At 42.9% G+C, this 18,632-nt stretch overlaps 1 protein-coding gene across 1 annotated transcript in view; it reads right to left on the bottom strand.

The window, feature by feature from the left end:
* CSMD1 (CUB and Sushi multiple domains 1) overlaps positions 1–18,632 on the bottom strand; it is a 1,985,846-nt gene that overhangs the window by 695,700 nt on the left and 1,271,514 nt on the right. Inside the window, exon 6 of the mRNA XM_070460176.1 lies at positions 13,903–14,015. Within this exon, the coding sequence (XP_070316277.1) occupies positions 13,903–14,015 (113 nt within the window). The remainder of the gene's footprint in view (positions 1–13,902; positions 14,016–18,632) is intronic.

Raw genomic sequence — 18,632 nt, 5'->3', positions numbered from 1 at the left:
TATGCATTGTTTGACTTTGGGATTAACTGTTTGTTAAAACCTGAATTATTCAGTGTAAATAGTGCAGGCGAATCCCTTCTGGCATGATAAAAAAAATGTCAATAATAAGGATTGTCTAAGCATCTCACTGGGAAACGGACACTATGCCAAATTTCTGTTCTCTGAGTGTGTCGTCATGTTTAGAAAGAACTGCGTGCCCTACAATAGTCTGAGTTCCTTGTGGCAATGACACGCTGACTTCTCTGACCCTTTTTCATCCAGCCTCAAAGGTCAGGCCTGCCCAGGTGACCTTCAAGAAGCTCCTGGTGCCTACAGACAGCTGTTCAGGTTCCTTTATAGCATCAGTCACATTCTGGCCCAAGCATACTTTTCAGTCATGATCTTCCACAGATGTCAAATTGAATTAAACTTTGTCCAAGCATGCTCTTTTTTTTTTTTTTTTTGTTCTTCTCAAATTGTCCTTTCAGTCTGGATTTCCCCCATTCTTCCCCGCTTCACACTCACTCAAGCGTGTCTTTGTCCACTTCACACTTCTGCATCCTCTGCTCCCACCCCCCTGTCAGAAGTCCTGTCCATCTGTCTGTCCGTTGACCTGTCTCTGTATGGAATACCTGTCTGCATCTGTCTTCCGTCTATAAAGTGAGTCTTCTACGGCTTACCAATAACAGGAATCAATCATCCTAGCTCTGTATTCTCTATAATTAGATAAAATGTTCTACCCGAAGTCTACTTGTGACCTAGGATTTCAGGCAAACGTGAAGTTAAAAATAAATAAATAAATAAATAAATAAAAGCTTGTTTATATGCATGGAGTCTGCCTGGAGAGATTACATTTTCAATAGGGAAACTGACCCAAATATATATTGTGAGCTACCAATTAAATTATAAACTCCTGAAGGTGGAGATAGTGAATTATTAACCACTTTCCCACATCCAATGCTTACAATATGCCTGGACTATGATTTATATATTCCTAATATATCATGTAATTCATATATTCTTAAAAATATGTATTATTATTGGTTGATACAACATTGAGAAGAGTTATAGCTACCATGTATTAGTATTCTGCCACTACCTATTTTTATGTGATTACATTTAATTAAAAAAGAAATAAAGATAAAGGTTGGTGTTAAAATTAATAATTACCTTTCCCTTCAACAAATACATTGGTAAAGTTGATATTAATATTTTAAATTTGAGCCCATCCTTTCCAATTCCAAGATCAGAGGTAACAATCCCCAAAAAAGGCAGATAAAAAAATACATGAGAATCACAACAGCAGAAGTAAGCAATCCTGGTCTTCCCCGTTGTTCCAAAAAGTACCTCAGGCAGGAGATGTATGCTCTTTACTGCAATCTCATATTATCTGTTGTAATGTCTTGCTAATAGTAGGTGTTCAATACATCTCAGGTTAATATAATTAAATGGAAATCAACATATGACACAATTTTGTTCTAGTTAAATTTTAAATCAGTGTTATCATTTAGATACCAACAGCAATCAATACAGGTCTAAAGTTAACACTGGCATTAAGCAATGTAACGCATAGAAACTTTGGTCTCAGTGTTTGGAATTGCCTAAAAATTACTCTGAACAGAAAATATAAATTACTTCAAACAAAGAAAAGAATATTCTCAAAAATGCTTTGAGCAAAAGGCCAAGTTCCATACCTTTGTATTGAAGGTTGAATTAACAAATATATTCTATTATGTTTTAAATCATTTTAAAGACTAAACATTAAAATAAAGAAGATATTAGAGTTTATAAGACTAGATTGAATGCCCTATAAAAGGTATCAATTAAATATATTTATAAATACATAGCATGCTCTGTGCCTCACAATTCTATAGACTAGTAACTAAAATAAGAGATAAATGAATACCTCACTTTTTTGTTACTATCACAGTGGATTTTTTTTTGTATATTCATTCTGATATACTCCAAGGTAATTTCTAATATATGATTTTTTTTATGTAGAAGATCCAAAAAAGAATTAAATTTTGAATTTCAAAATGTTAAGCAATAGTCACCACTTTTAATTTTAAAGCAGTGAAGATTATCACTGGTGGTATAAACTGTACAATTAAGTATCAGATCACTTACAAATAGCTTCCATCATTCTGTTAACTCTGGCTCCACATTAGAATAATCTGGAAAGCCTTAAAAAAATACCAGTGTTGGTCCTTATCTTAAATCAACAAATCATAATTTCAGAGTGTTTTTGAAAAGCTCTCAGATGTCACAATTCTGTAGCTGGGGCAGATAGTATCTGGGTTAAGGAAAGCAGGACACTGGTCTTTATAACCATTTTCTAAAAGTAAACCTCTAATTTTGACTTGGTTAAGGTCTTGAACTTGGGTCAATTAGAAAATGGACAAGTGGCAGCCAGGGGCTGGAACTGGGGCAAACAGGCAGAGCCTGGTACAGAGGAACAAGCTTTCAGTAATCAGATGACTAGGGTCTGGGCCTAATGCGCAACACGGAGACAACAGTTGCTAACACTGTGCTGTATGAGCGAAACTCCCAAAGAGAAGAGGATTCACATGTTCCCACCAAAAATACAAGGTGCCTGTGTAAAGGGATGTGTGTGTTTATTAACTCGACAGTGAGAATCCTATATCCTTTGTGTATATCAAATTGTCATGTTGCACACTTTGAATATTTACAATTTTATTAGTCAATTATGCCTCAATAAAGCAGAAAGAAACACCATTAGGAGAGTATAGGTGTTTTTCATGCAACTTGAAACATGTTGATGCAATTTGAGGAAACCAGATTCCACAGGTGCCCAGAAATTGGCTTTTGCTCTATGATGCTTCAAAACCCATTTTCAACCCACATCTGGATCTGAGTTGAGTCTTGCATTTATCCTCGGAAGCGACAGTACCATTCTTTCATGAGGGGCATGAAGCTCTAACTAAATGAGGCAGCCTCTGGGATAACGATGCTCCCTCCCTGGGTTCATTCTAAAATCTGTGCTACATCAAGCAGAAGCGTCGTTGTACAATCTGAGTCATCTGATTGGTGATTAAGAGAACAAGCGGTGTGGCTTGTGCCTTTTCAAGCTTCCCGGCTTCCACGCAGCTCTGACTGACCGTCCATGTCCCTACAGCTCCAAGCAGTAACTATCTCAGGTCAGCAGTAACTCCAGCACCTCCCTGCTGTATCAGCATCAGGGCGGGGGCAGAGAAGAAATTACACAAGGGTTTCTCAGTGGAAATACTGGCAGCCCCCTGATACCGGCCAAGTACACCATGATGCTTTAACTTCCAAAGCATTCGGTCCCCATGAGAAATGGACATGCACATTTAGCAAAAAAAACTCTAAACACAGCCTCCAGATTGGACTGATTAAACTGCCAGCTTAGAGAGCGAAAGCGTGAAGAGAGCACAGTTAGGAGCTGATAAACCAAAAACCAGAATAATTTCCATCTAATGGCATGTAAATAAAAATTGTGTAAAGACAGTTTACTGGGGGAGTAATAACCACCCGAAGCTTTTACACTCACCAAGCATAAGAACCTAACATCTACCTGTGCTCACATATTAATGTATTCTAAACAGCCATGATTTACTGAATAATGCTGTCGGTTCCCAATTGCCCAGTGGGAACCACACTTAGGAGTTTAGGGAAAGGGAGGCTTTAGTTTAAGTGCTTTTATGTGGAATGGCTATGATTTACTGTGCATGAATATTTCAAACACAAGTTTTAAATCAATCAATACATGAAGATGCACTGACATAAATCAGAAGTCTGGAACGGACTCAAAAGTTCATTTACTCCATTAGGCCCTCTCCAGGTGAGCCTCCTATCTATTAATTTAACATCTCTAATGAGTAAAACCATGCACTTTCCTTAAGAAATATGTTCTCTTTTTCAACATTAGTAAGAACCTGTGCCCGATGTCTAGTTGAAGCAGTTATTAACACTCCTGAAATCTAGGCATCTTGTCTTTGTCCTGTCCTGTTCATGATGGGTTTGACCTTGTGGTTTCTGAATGTCCTGGCACACACTTGCACAATCACACCTGCTTCCCCTCTTTTACAAAGGATAAGTGGGTGGGTCTAATACATCATGTACAGTCAGCCCAGATGATGCTACACAGTGGGGCTGGAATTTGGGCCGATGGAAGCAGGTGAGGGGTATGTCACCTGGGCCAGGACAAGAGCCCTGAGGGCAGGTGACCCCAGGTGTGCTGCCCTAGCCCATCACCTGAGCTCAGCTGTGCCCTCCACCTTGCAGACGAGAAAGCACAGTTTTCCAGTGCTGTAACATGATCCATATCTCAGGACTGGGGTCCAGGAACCCAGATGAGAGAGAAGACAGGGCCATCTATTCATGTAGAAGACTCCCCATTGCCCTTGGAGGGGACAGGATAATGGTTCACAGAGGGGTTTCTCTACAGACGAGCTCAAATGATGGGCTCAGATCTCACACCTGCCTCCTCACTTTCCAGACATTCCATAGCCTTGCCTTATAAATCAAATAAGCCTGACTGGTCCCTGCAGACCCCACAGGGCCCCAAGGGACTGTCCCCTGGCCTCTCTCTGCAGTTATTGTCCCGCAGTGTTCTGTGTTCTTCCTCGGCCGCTCCTCCTGCAAAGTACTAACACTTGCCTTTGTCACTGCCCACGTAGCTCTTCTCCTAACTGTCACAAGTCGCTGGGATCTTGGCTCAGATACCGTTCCCTCTGAAGGGTCTTTCTTGACTGAGACCCTAATGCTTCCCCCATCAGCATGCACTCAACTTGTTTGATGGATTTCTGTCTCCCTCCCCAGGAGGCCAGCTCCATGAGAAATGGGGCTTTCCCAGCACAGATGGAGGCATTGAGAGCACACAGTGGGCGCTCCACAAGTATCTGACGATGTGCTAATTAACACAAGCTCCCTCCCGCCTGTGTTCCCTGAAGGAAGCGGGTCACAGCCAGGCCACTGCTTACTGAGCCTGGAATCCATTCCATGTCTCTTGTCCAGCTCTGGTTCACTGGGCTCTGAAGAATACAGGCTGCCACTGCTTGCATCTACCATGATCACCATTGGATGTGCACGCACACATGCACACACACACACATTCCCCTCTGATGGACACATTCTGTCAAATATACTGATGCTTTAAATGTGGTGGTGGCTGAGCCTTGGGTGGTGTGCGTGCTCAGGTCTGACTGTCTGCAACCCCATGGACTATATGGACTATACCTGCCAGGCTCCTGTGTCCATGGGATTCTCCAGGCAGGAATACTGGAGTGGGTTGCCATCCTCCTCCAGGGGACCTTCTTGACCCAGGGACTGTACTCACGTTCCCTGCATCACGTGCACCAGCACGCGGGTTCTTTACCAGCTGAGCCACCCAGAAAGCCTGTGGCTGAGCCTTGGGATGAAGGGCACTTTCTGTCTTTATCTCAGCCACATTTTTCCTCTTTGTTAAATGCGACGACTCGGGGTGGGTCCCCTTTTCTGTGCTCACTGTCTCAGAGTGTCCCCCTGGCAAGCCTTCTTCCTGAGATGCCCCAGGCTGTCCGCCCCTCGGCCACCGGGAGCTACCAAAGGGGGCCACCCTGCAGCCTCGCCAACAGAACTGTGTGCACTGCCCTCCCATCCCACTCCTCGGACGCGCCGGAGAGCCTCCGTTTACCCCTCAGTTACAGCCACGTTTCTAAGAGCAGCGTAAATCCTCCCTTTCCCCCGCATCCCTCACCTCCCTCTCTTCCTCTGTCTCCCCTCTGACCCCAGGACTGACGGGCTGTGTTTGTAGAAGCCCGAACACACGTCTGCATTCGATGCTCCTTTGCCCAGATCCCTCTGCTGCTCCTTCCTGGTGCCCTGGACACACCCAGGTGGCGCCTCCTCTGGGAAACTGTCTCCAGCAGCCCTTCTGCTCCCTCTGACATCAGCAGAGGTGAAAATGGATGAAGCTGTCACTTGCTCATAGTTGTCTTATAGTGACACTCTTTTCTTTGGGATTTCCCTTTCACAAAAACAAAGCGCTGCTCCCCAAGGAAGGGTGTTCTGATTGGCAACAAAGGAAGCGGTGTAGCAAGTCTATGGAGGAAATAGAGTTGAGAGGATGACAATGAACAGAGAACGCAGAGGGTTCTGCTGATGCCTGGTGCAGCCATGCATTTACAGGCTGTGTGATGTGGCCACCGCTTACTGTCCCCTTCCCTGCTGTGCGGTGGGAGCCGCTTCCTAAGGTTGACCTTTGACAGCATCATGACATTGAGTGGGCAAACCTCTAGCTATTTTTGTCTGTGCCTATTTGTAAGAAAATTCTATAGAAATTCATGTTTTGGAGGAAGGGGATTGTTCGGACCCTTTTTAAAAACACCTTTTAAACTGAAATGTAAATATGCAAAAAGCATGGTGTTCTTTAGCAATAAGTCCCTTGGACTGCAAGGAGATCCAACCAGTCCATCCTAAAGGAAATCAACCCTGAATATTCATTGGAAGGACTCATGCTGAAACTGAAACTCCAGTATTTGGCCACCTGATATGAAGAGCTGACTCATTAGAAAAGACCGTGATGCTGGGAAAGATTGAAGGCAGGAGGAGAAGGGGGCAACAGAGGATGACATGGTTGGATGGCATCACCGACTCATTGGACATGGTTTTGAGCAAATCCAGGAGACAGCACAGGACAGGGAAGCCTGGCATGCTGCAGTCCACGTGGTCACAAAGAGTCAGACGTGACAGAGTGACTGAACATCAATAACAACCCATGTAAACCATGACTTTGCAGATCCCCAGATGTCAGGTAAAGGGACCATGCAGGGTGCATGCCTCTGTGTCTGGGTCCATTCGCTCCACAGTATGTCTGTGAGACTCCTCATGTTGTTATTTGTAGAAGTAGTTTGTCCCTTTTCATTTGTATTTAGTGTTCCACTGGATGAATATACCCTTTCTTCACATGCTCCACTGTGGCTGGGCATGTAGGTTTACTGCAGTGTCTGACCATCATGGGTGAACCTTCAGTACATGTTCTCTGTCCTTTTGCACACCTGTGCTCATTTCTGGTGGGCAGGTACCCAGAGTGGAATTGCTGGGTCTAGAGAAGACAGGGGTCCAATTTTACCTTGAAACAGCTGTCCAGAAGGTCTGTGCCCATCCAAATTACTGCCAACAATGTAAGGTAACAGTAGGTCTGTTCTTTAAGTTTTAAAATATCCTTTAAAATGTTGAAGAACAAACTGCTTGTTTTAGTTAATTTGGGTGAGGAAGACACTAAGCTTGAGGAAGGCTACTGATGGGTGATGCATGCTCTGACATCTCAGTGCTGTTTACAAAGCACTTTCTTTTCATTTTATTTGCTACCCACGATGATCTGGGGAGGCAGATGTTATTATTCTCATTTTGTAGACTAAGATAGTGAGATACACAAGACAGAAAGGATATTGGCTGATAAAAAGTACTTAATGAAAAAGGAGAGGACAGGAGTCAGCAGCTGGAAACACAGAGATGGGCATCTTCTGTGAATTATTGAAAGTCCTAGAGTTGCAGGAATTTTTGGTTCTGAGAGAAGTTAAAGTATATATTTAAGGAAAGTGGTATGTGTTTCTGATTTTAGTGAATTGATACTTATTAAAAACTCTTTTTTCCCTGGTGGCTCACTGGAACAGAATCTGCCTACCAATGCAGGAGACCCAGGTTTGACCCCTGGGTCAGGAAGATCCCCTGGAGAAGGAAATGACAACCCACTCCAGTATTCTTGCTTGGAGAATCCCATGGACAGAGAAGCCTGGGGGGCTACAGTCCATGGGGTTGCAAAGAGTCAGACACGAATTAGTGACTAAACAGCAAGAATTACTTAGAGGTTATAAGATGAGATTTCAGTAGTTTATTTCAATCTAAAGAAAACCAGGAAACATGGAAAGGCCCCTCAGTGCAAAGGTGCACGGTGCCCAAGGCCACAGAAATGAACCACCTGGGGCTTCCTCACTGGTTCTGCAGACCAGTGGTCCCAAGCCCCGGGGAGAGGAATCTCTTGGTTTCCTTCAACACGTTGTATGTCAAGTGAGCCCCTTCCAGGTTCTAGTTTACGGCCCTTACTGTTTACTGTCCTAGACAGAGACAGATGAACAGGGCCTCAGGATCCAGGTCCTTGACCTCGGAGGCAGAGCCGCTGGGACTGTATCTCAGGTTACAGGGAAGGGGAGCCCTGCGTAGTGAAGGGAGAAGGCGTGACCTCTACTTGAATTTGAATTAATCTCAAAAGATGAAGCTCCCAATTTTCCAAAACACATTCTAGCTATTTACTTTTGGCTGTGTTGTTGCTGCCACGCAGACTTTTCTCCGGTTGTGGGTGAGCAGGGGGCGGCTCCCCGGCTGTGGGTGAGCAGGGGGCGGCCCCCCGGCTGTGGGGCATGGGCTTCTCATTGCCGTGGCCTCTCTTGCTGTGGAATACACACCCTAGGGCACATGGGCTCGGTAGCTGCGGCTCTCGGGCTCTCTGAACACACTCTCAGTATTTGTGGTGCATGGACTTAGTTGCTCCAAGGCATGCGGGGTCTTCTCCAATGAGGGATCAAACCCACGTCTTCTGCATTGGCAGGCAGATTCTTTACCACTGAGCCACCAGGAAAGCCCCCAAACATGTGTTTAACAACAGAAAGTCTTCATTTTGTACAAAGTTGTTCATTTTTAATAAAAAGAAAAACATCAATAGTTGTATAGAATGAAGTAAAATAAAAAGAATGCCAATTATTTGTGTCAATGCAAAATTTAAATCCACAGTCAGGTTTTCCCTTGATTTAAAAGATAGAGTATTCTCTATGTAAGCTGGAAATACTTTCCACATGATTGATCAATTACAGAAATCAATGGGAATTTCATGTTGTGAAAACTGTATTTTTACAAATAGATAAACATATATAAAACTGGAGCTTGACACATATATAGCTACTTCATACTGGAGAGGTACTCATGGTTCAAGGTTAATATATCTTTTAAAAAAATTCATCTTATAGACATCAGAAATGTCTACATGATGGATTGTGCTAACAAGGCAATTATTTAATTATAATTAATGATGGAGGCAACATATAAAGAATGGGCTCAATTTTCAGTTGATTTAAAGAATAGCATGTCCTACATAAATCTGTCATTCTGTGAGGGCCCATAAGAGACACATGATATTGCAAATCTATCAAGTGGCTTTTATTGCATTTGCCACGTTTTTTTGCTCATAATGCTATTTTAAAGGTGAATATATTTAGCAGCTACAGAGTGGTTTTACCTGTCAATCAACCTTACTTCTACTTCTGGCATAACTTGATGGCATGATCGAAAAGAGAAAAGCCAAAGAATAAAGTGCGAGGTTCAGAGAAGAAAGGACACAGGGGTGAAAGGTAGAATCATAAAGGAAGACAAGAAAGACCATGCTACACTGCTGGATGGCTGTTTATCTGACCAAGAAAAGCCCCAAGTTAAAAGGAATGGACTCTTTGTTTTTAGAAGTTGTAAAAATCTCTGCAGGCTTCATTCTCCCATCAGAGGGGCAGATTCTGTGGCAGAGACGCCAGCAGGGGGCTGCGTTGGCAACTTAGGAACACAAAGAGTTTTCACAGCAATCTCACACAATCTGCTGTCTCATTCAATCTGAGTAACACTGATGTAAATTTTACAGTTATAAGAGTGACTGCAAATGATAAATGTGACTACAATAACATTGAAGGCAGTGAGCACAGAAATGTGTTTTCTAATGTTCCCCTTATCCACCAAATACCCCGAGATTCAGATTCTTTGAGAGAATATTTACGTTGATATTAAAGTAGCTTTCACTAGACACCGTGTTTTCACTATTATTATTGTTCTTGCTGGTTTTCTAGATCGCTCTTCTACTTTGTTTTCTTCTTAGCAAGTGTGGAGGTAATAACAACAGCATTTTTTTGCTTTTTTTTTTCCCCCTTGAATTTGTTTAGTTGAAATATAGTACAATATAAATTGGGGCTTCCTGATGTTCAATCTAGGTAGAAAAGAAAAAAGAAAATTTACAAGAACAGCTACCTTCCTACAAGACAGGAAGTATCTGTCCTCAGAGTGAAAATACTGAGACCTCCCTGCAACGTCCAGGCAGCCCTGTGTCCAGTGGGGATGTCAGCGGGGCGGCCAGGGGCTGCCAGAGGCCCGCCCAGGCCGGTGCTCTGCGTCCTGCCTTCTGCTGCCTGCGGGCTTGTTCTGGGGTTGCCAGGAAGGTCCACCTGTGGCTTCTGTTCACGGGTGACAGTTCTGCCCCCAGGAGCCAAAAAACGCACGTGATACCTTCCTGCCTGGTGTGGACCAGGCTCCTTCTCAGCATCCTCAGTTCCCGTTTTGGGACATTTCTTACTATCACCCTGATCCTCTCTGTTTTGTAACCTTTGGTTTCAAAAGGATGACATCCAGGGCTGAATCTGACTGTCCATGGACGGTCAGCTGAGATCGGGCCTAGCCGTGATGTCATGACCTTTCCTGTGATATAAGGCCTGAGGCCGGTGAAGAAGGGGCAGCTCCTGCCACCTTTGGTCCTGGACGTGATCTCCAGCGTCAGCCTGAAGAGGTCTTTTTACACATCACTGCTGAGCCACTTTACCCCTCCTTGTATCCTCACGTCTTTTCATCTCTTTGGTCTTCTGCGCAAATTTTTCTAATCATCACTTTTATATATATACAAATATATTTTAATATGGGCTTCCCAGGTGGCACTAGTGGTAAAGAACCTGCCTGCCAATGCAGGAGACATAACAGATGTGTGTTTGATCCCTGGGTCAGAAAGATCCCCTGGAGGAGGGCATGGCAACACACTTCAGTATTCTTGCTGGAGAATCCCATGGACAGAGGAGCCTGGCCGCTTAGGTGCTAATTTTTTTAATCATCACTTTTATACATATACAAATACATATGAATATATTATACATAACACACATATAAAATCAGTGGCTGATATGCAGTGTTGCAACATTGCAATTGCTTTTTGTATCTACCAATTTGATTTGGAGCATCTTCAAACCTGACATTCTATTTTTCATCTTTCAGTCACTGGTCCAGGTGCCAGATTCAATGATCAGGTTGAGAGGATGACACCTGGAAATGTTTCTGTATTCCCATATGCATCAACTAAGTAGGACTTTTGGAGAAGATCAGTCACCAGTTTAGCAACAACTCTATAATGTACCAACTGATTAGTCAATTGTGATTTTAAATAGTGCTCTATGAGGGTCTTAAATCAGAGACAGATATATCTGTTGATGGGAAATAACATGGAGAAAACTTAGAATTTCCTCCAAGGCTGAGTGGGGTATTCCTCAGCTTCCCCCATTACATCCCCATGAGACCCCAACTCCCATTGCTCTGTGCTTTCCAGACCTGTTCTCCTATAACTGCAGTTAGAATACATGGCCTTGGAAGATCAAGGAACATAAAGGCAGGTCTGAGAAGAAAAATATCTGCCTTGCCTGGGTCCTGGGATTAGTGAAAACAAATTGGTGTGACTCTCCTCAAGTTCACGGCAGTATATTTGCAATCTAAGAACTTTCTGGCAGCATCAGAAGAAACTGAGAGATGCATGATGCTCCTTGTAGATAAAATGAATTTAGGAGAAACAAAATTGTCCCTGGCCTCCAAGTCAGGCGCGTTCTGTGAGGGTCCACGTGCCTGTGGACCAGGGGCAGGTAAAATCTACTACATGCATCCTCCTCAGCATCATCTGTATTTAAATCCCTGAAAATCACTCTTAGTTTTTTTTTTTTTTTTTTTTTTACTTCTTGCCCAAAAGGACACAATAAGGGCATTATGGATTTCAAAATGTGTTTCAAAGTGAACACGACATTGTGAATCAACTATACTCCAATCAAATTTATAAAAAGAAAATAAATGTGTTTCAGATAGGTGGCATTCAGACTCACCAGTTGGAACATTACTAAAACCTTCCTCAGTGGCATCTATGACTTTATGTTCTATCCTTCATAGACAGAGTTGTTTGCACACTGTCTTTGTGATTTGCGAGTTTCTGGAGTGTCAGGAAGCATTTAACAAGAGGCTTCCTGTGTGCTGTTTTGGATCTGTCAGGAACCCTCTGGCCCTTACTCATTCCTGAATATTCAGGAATTGAGAGGAGAGGCACGCCTTTCCGGGGCTGAGGAATCCAGGCATTTCTCATTATGGTGATAAGCACCCTCTTCCTTTTTATGAGCCATACGGTAAAAGGTGATTGTTTGCAACTCTCTCTTTGATAGGGATCATCTTATGTTTTGTAAGTCTGGAATTTTAATCTTTATCTCTCCTGAGAATAACTACAGTATATGTGCCCACGCCATGTTGATTAAAACACCTTTGCTCCATCAGAGATTTGGTCCCCGTGTCTTTCTTTCTTTCTTTCTTTCTATTCCTTCTTTCTGTCTCTCTTTCTGGCTAATTCCTTGGAGCGCGGAGGCCCGCTGAGCTCACTTTTCTTGCCCGGGCTTCTGAGACCCTCTCGAGAAGGCGCATGCGCCTTCACCCACTCGAGAGGGCGCCCGGTGCCTCCGCGCAGCGCGAGCCCTAGAGAACGGGGCTCTATTGGCTTTCCGTGTAAACCAGGGGATGTCAGCCTCTTTCTCTCTCTTACTCTCGGAACCACCAGGTTCCGGTCCATTAAAGGACCAACAAGCGCTATCAGCCTCTTTCTCTCTCTTACTTTCTTATCGTCGACTCCAGACCACCAGGTTCCGGCCCATTAAAGGACCAACACTGGCACATGGGGGGTGTTGTCATTTCCTCATTTTAGGGTCCCAGCTTACATGTGCCAAGTGTTCAGGGAATTCTGCCTTCATTGAATTGGCTACAGTTTGGGGAAAGCTAGAGAAGTTTGCTTGAGAAATCATCGAGCTTTCTGACAGAGCCATCCTACTTTGCTTTATTTTCAGATGCATGTGTAATAGTTTCTATTGCCTTTTTCATAGTATTGATAACAATTATTGACTATGGGAAACATGCAGGAAATGATAAAATGCTATCCAGTTGAGATTTTTTTTTTTGTATCTAGAATTAGATGCAAAAAGATTCAAAATCAACCCAATATACTATCGATGGCAAGCTCTCTGTTTCACCCAACTACAAACAATTTGGTGTTTTTGTTTTGCACTCCCCTGGGCTTCCCTGGTAGCTCAGCTGGTAAAGAATCCACCAGCAATGCAGGAGACCCCGGTTCAATTCCTGGGTTGGGAAGATCCCCTGGAGAATGGAGAGGCTACCCACTCCAGTATTCTTAGGCTTTCCTGCTGGCTCAGACAGTAAAGGATCTGCCTGCAATGCGGGAGACCTGGATTCGATCCCTGGCTGGGGAAGATCCCCTGGAGGAGGGCATGGCAACCACTCCAGTATTCTTGCCTGGAGAATCCCCATGGACAGAGGAGCCTGGTGGGCTATGGTACAGGGGTCACAAAGAGTGGGACACAACTAAACTACTAAGCAAAACACAGGACAGCTGTGTGTAAATCACTAATCATTAGGTGGTTGCATTTGTGGAATGTGAATACATCTTAGGACTGAAAGTGATAAGATGATGCATTTATGCACTTTCATGCAACCCATATGCTACATCCTTCTTAGTAAGCAAATAAAGAAAATAATCAGAAACTGTTATTTACTGGGTTGGTGCATAGCGATTGAAATGAGTGCTATTACATGTTCACTGACTTACCGGTTAAAACTTAGCAATAATTCCAGCAAAACAATAAAATATAGAGCGTACTGTCATGACAGTAAAACTTTACTAAGAAGTTGCTAATTGTTCCAAAGTTAACGGTTCATATGAGAGATAGAAGCCATTTTCATTCAAGCTTACAACTCTTGTTTCATCTTCAGCAAGAGAGTTCTGAAATTTCAGGGTTGCCAGAGGACCAGAGTATCTTCTGCTATTTTTTGTCATATAAGATGAAGCCTTCTTACCTTGAAACTGAGCATTAAATCCTTTCCGTCGGTGGTTACTGTCGGATGTGAAATGGAGTCGCAACCAGTTCTTGCTACTGATGACAGGAGAAGGAAGGTTCATGCCGGTTAGCCTGGAAGAGAGAATGAAAACAGCTCCCTTATAAACCAGCCTCACAAATGGCCCATCTCAAACCCGCCTTCACAAGTGAGCACTGACTGTCTGCATGCTGAGTTACCTAAAACAGACATTTGTTAGCTGCATTTCACCTTGAAGCACTGCAGGTTATTTCACCTCTGGCCGCAGACAAACACCACATTCATCCTTGATGGAATGAAGGCTTTCACAAGTATTGAACATTTTGATTCTTCTTCATTAAGGATGGCTAAGTGAGCCGATATTCCTTTGAGCTCTTATTTCTTCTTATTATGACCAGGATCATAATGAATTACCAAAGGAATAGGAATACGCAAATGATACAATTCTGCCCTTCAGTGTTTGATCACTTGGCAATTCTGTTTCACCTGAAGTGACTCAAACAACTCATAACATCCAGTGTCTCCAGGGTCCATCTGCAGACTCACAACCTGGGCCCTGCCTTCTGAAGTGGAGAAGAGGGGTGTTGATGAGCTTAGTGACAAGAACTGTCAAAGAGATTCAAAATGCCTCATGTGTGTGTGTGTCAATTAGTACATTAAACAAAATTAAATGTTTCAAAAGTGAGACAGGTTCAATCTCTGGCTAAGCTGTTTAAAACAGCCAGTCCACTTCCAAGGTGGACTCTGGCTGTCAGAAAAAAACGAGTCATTTACTTCCAACTGTTGACAACTTCATGTCATTATGGAGTAAATGACGTTTCAGGCAGAGGCGCTCTTGATCATTAGAAATGATGTGACACGTTCCATTCTGGCCAGAGGCCTGACCACGACTGGAGTGGATGCTTCAGATGGATGGATGAATGTGTGTTGCCTCCACTTGTACTAACTGAGACAGTATATCCTTGGGTTATCCTTTCTGAACCTCAGTTTTCCAGTCTGTAAACTGGACTTGAAAAGACCTATGTCAAAGTTTTTAAAGAGACAATACAGATGCCATGGAAATGTTCCCAAAGCATTTTGATGTTACTTGCATGGAGCTATGCACCATATAGTTACTTTGCATTTCAGCAGCAAATCTATTTTCAAAGTGATGCTTATTCATGCAGATGATATGTCAGGGGTGAACAAACTGTCTCGCAGCTGGAGCTGGCAGGGCCCGTTGGGGTTGGAGCGCCCACTGCTGCCCGGTTGAGCTGGAAACGTACTCTATTCCCAGAATTTGGGGCTGGCCATGTAGAGCATATCCCTGGTAGCTCTGCTACCTTGAGAAACAGCTGCATCCAGTGAAATATGCAGGCGAGCTTTTTGATGTCAGGGCACTCTATTTCAACTCTCAGACTTAAAAACGCACAGCATCCATTCAAAGTGAAAAGCCAAACCTTGACTGGAACCAATTGCAACAGTGTTTATGTCGCTATTTGAAATAATCTCCTGTAAGAGGTAATTCGCTACTCAGATCTGCCTCTTTGCTAGGATTTGTGTGGTACTGACTAGTGATGCTGGATATGACCCATTCCAGGAGACATTTAATCATTGGGATATTTTGTTTGAAGGCGCGCTCCCTCACTTTTTTTTTCCTGGTCAGACTACATGGCAAATTCTATTTGAAACAGGTTGCCTACCTCTTTACTTATTAGTGACAATGCTTAGGAGAGAAGTGAACTCTGGATTCAGAAACCCACATCCATCCCACTCACCTACTCCCACTCACTGAAATTTTTATAACTGAAATCCACATTTGTTGTGCTGTTGCTTTGAAAATATTGCTTATCCTTAATTAGATTCTCTTTGAGTGGAATTCTGATCTCAAAACCTAGGTTGAATTACCCATTAGTTGCATGTCAACATTAAAAATACCATAAACAAACCCCTTGTCATCCCCATATCTTGCAAATATTTACCCACAGAAATGTCGGTTTTGAGTTAATGGACAAACTTCGACAAGAAAGGGTCAGGCAGAAATATTTTAGGGTTTATGAGTTACGATGCCTTTGTTACAACTGTTCACCTTTGCCCTCGAAGAACACAAGCTGCCCCCACGTCCCAACCACCTTACTTACAGACACCACATTTAAGTTTCATGTGATTTTTCTGTAAAGAAAATATTACTCGGTTTTTTTGTTTTGTTTTGTTTTTTTATCCACTTAACAATGTAACAATCATTCTTAGCTTATGGGCCAGATTTGACCCATGGGCCGCAGTTTGTTGATTCCTGCTTTATTATGTATGAGGCAGTTTGTAAAATATGAAGCAGGAAGTTAGTTACATGATATATATCAAACCAGTGTATGCATTCAAAAATGCATAAATTCTGTGCAGATTTCTTTTATGCAGAATCAAAGGTGAGGGTTTAGTAACAATTATATCATTTGTTCTCTGTGGTTGGAGCCAAACCATGCAAATGAATCATATTCCAGGGTGAATTAACGTGCATGAATTTCTTGAATCAGCTGTGTGAATTCGACAAATACTCACATACTCTTTATGGGGAGGGGACTGTAGGGGCAGGTGGTGGTTCCATACAAGACCTATCCTTGAAACTGTAGGTAGTTCCCTTACCTTCCCAAGGGCGGGGGCTCAGCTTAGAGCTTCCATTTAACACAAAGATCATAGTACAAAGTCAGTGATTCCTTCATTACAAGCTAATTTAAAGAAAGTTGATTAATACGCAAGCCAGCAGATGATGCTGTAGATTTACTAAGGTCCCGGACAATCAGAGTTCTAGAAGAATTGAAACTGAATACCTTTTTGGTCATAGCTCCCAAGTGCCCGCATGTTAACCTCCACAACCCGGGACTGTCACCTTACATGGGAAAGGGGCACCCCGACGATGTGATGGTGTCACAGGTTATCCCGGGTGATGTGGTGGCCCAATGTCATCAGGAAGATCTGTAAATGTGGAAGATGGGGACAGAATGAGTGAGTCAAGAGAGCTGCGTCTGTGAAACTATGTCAGAGCCAGGCATGTGAGAACGCCACAGGTGGTGATTGATAAGGAAAGGGTCCTGGACCAAGGCAGGAGGGTGACCCCCTAGAGGGTGGAAAAGGCGAGCAAGTGCATCCTCCCCGAGAGCCTCCAGGAGGGACACAGCCCTTGACACTTCGATTTCACTCCAGCAAAAGCTGTGTAAGACCTGTAACCTGCAGAACCATAAGGTAATACATTTGTCTTGGTTTCAGGCATCAAGTCTGCGTTCATTTGTTACAGCGGTAATGGAAAAGCACTACAACCTTTTAACGTGTGTGCCCTACTTTCCAGTCTGAAGCAGTCCTGAAAGAAACGCTATTGGGGAGGACACATTGTCCCTCTATGCCTGTTAATAACCTTCAAGAACCAGTGCTGCTTAAACCCTCCCCGTAATTATCAGTGACTGTACATCTGTCTTTGTTGCGGTGAGATCTCCTGCAAATCCCCTACAATTCTTAGCTGTATTTCTGTTAAATCTGTTGGAATTGGTTTTCTAACAAATCAATACTTTGGGAAGTGAGACGTAAATTATGGGGTGATAGCAGACTTGACGTGGTTAATACAAGATACAAGAGATCCACTTTACAGAGAAAAGAGGAAATGATTGCATTAAAAGGTCTTTACCTATTAGCTTACAATATACTAACAGCTTTATTTCAAACCTATAGAAACAAAGGACCTGGTAAAATCAAGTGGATCAAAGATATTTGGATTTATAAAGGATGACAATGAGGAGGCAAAGAACACCTCAATGCAATCAGCCAGGGAATGGTGTTTCTGCAGGAATTGGTAGATGTGTTCTATTTCTGCAGCATCTCAAACCAGGTCAGAAACCTCATGAAGCCCAACAGTGAGGACATTGAGTGGTCCCTACAGATACGGCTAAAGGAATCGGTAGTTCTAAAAATTTTATTCAAGAAGGCCAAATTAAGCAATTTAATCCATTGTTAAATTCATTTCTTTCAAGGTTTCGCTTCTGCCAACAGTAAAAATAAATGAACGAAGGGCTCCTGGGATCCTTAAAGTTACGATGACTGTCTTTGAGCCAAAATAGAACTGTCCAGGCCGTTCCATTTTCTCCAAATAGCTTTACCATAAATTCTGGGGTTCTATTTATAATATATCTATCACGTCTCTTTTTCCACTTAACCTCCATCAGCTCCTCTTTCCCCATTTGCATTGTAAAAGGGTAAGCACACTGTTCTCAAACATCACACCCTGTGTCTGTGACTCATTTGTTTACTTATGTAACTTGAAAGCTATAGAGTCAACTTGCAAGATAATTTTCTGAAATGCATTTGGAAATGCTAAAGTCTTTCTTCCCAGAGCGCTCTGTGTGAGCACTCCTCTGACGTTAAGCCAGTTTCCTTACGCTTTAGAAGATCATCACACAAGTTGCGGGGTGTTCCTTGGTGGTTAAACCTCTTTAATGCCAATGACTCAGAAGCCAGAAAGCATGGATACTATCCACACAGACTGAAAATCACCCAGGCTCCCTAAGGAGCCTAAGGAATTTCATACACCTATTACTTCCAAGAGATGGATTGCTTGTCAAGTTTGGGAAAAAGTCATCTGGAAGCTGTGTTATTTCTGTGCTCTTGTGGACGTTTAATTGACATGATTCAGAGTGTGGTGTTTCATTTATCTCTGTTCTGTCAAAGTCAACTAGAAAAATCTGAGCAAA

Source organism: Odocoileus virginianus, chromosome 32, assembly GCF_023699985.2.
Source record: "Odocoileus virginianus isolate 20LAN1187 ecotype Illinois chromosome 32, Ovbor_1.2, whole genome shotgun sequence".
Taxonomy (NCBI): Eukaryota; Metazoa; Chordata; class Mammalia; order Artiodactyla; family Cervidae; genus Odocoileus; species Odocoileus virginianus.
This window is presented reverse-complemented; position numbering and strand designations above follow the sequence as displayed.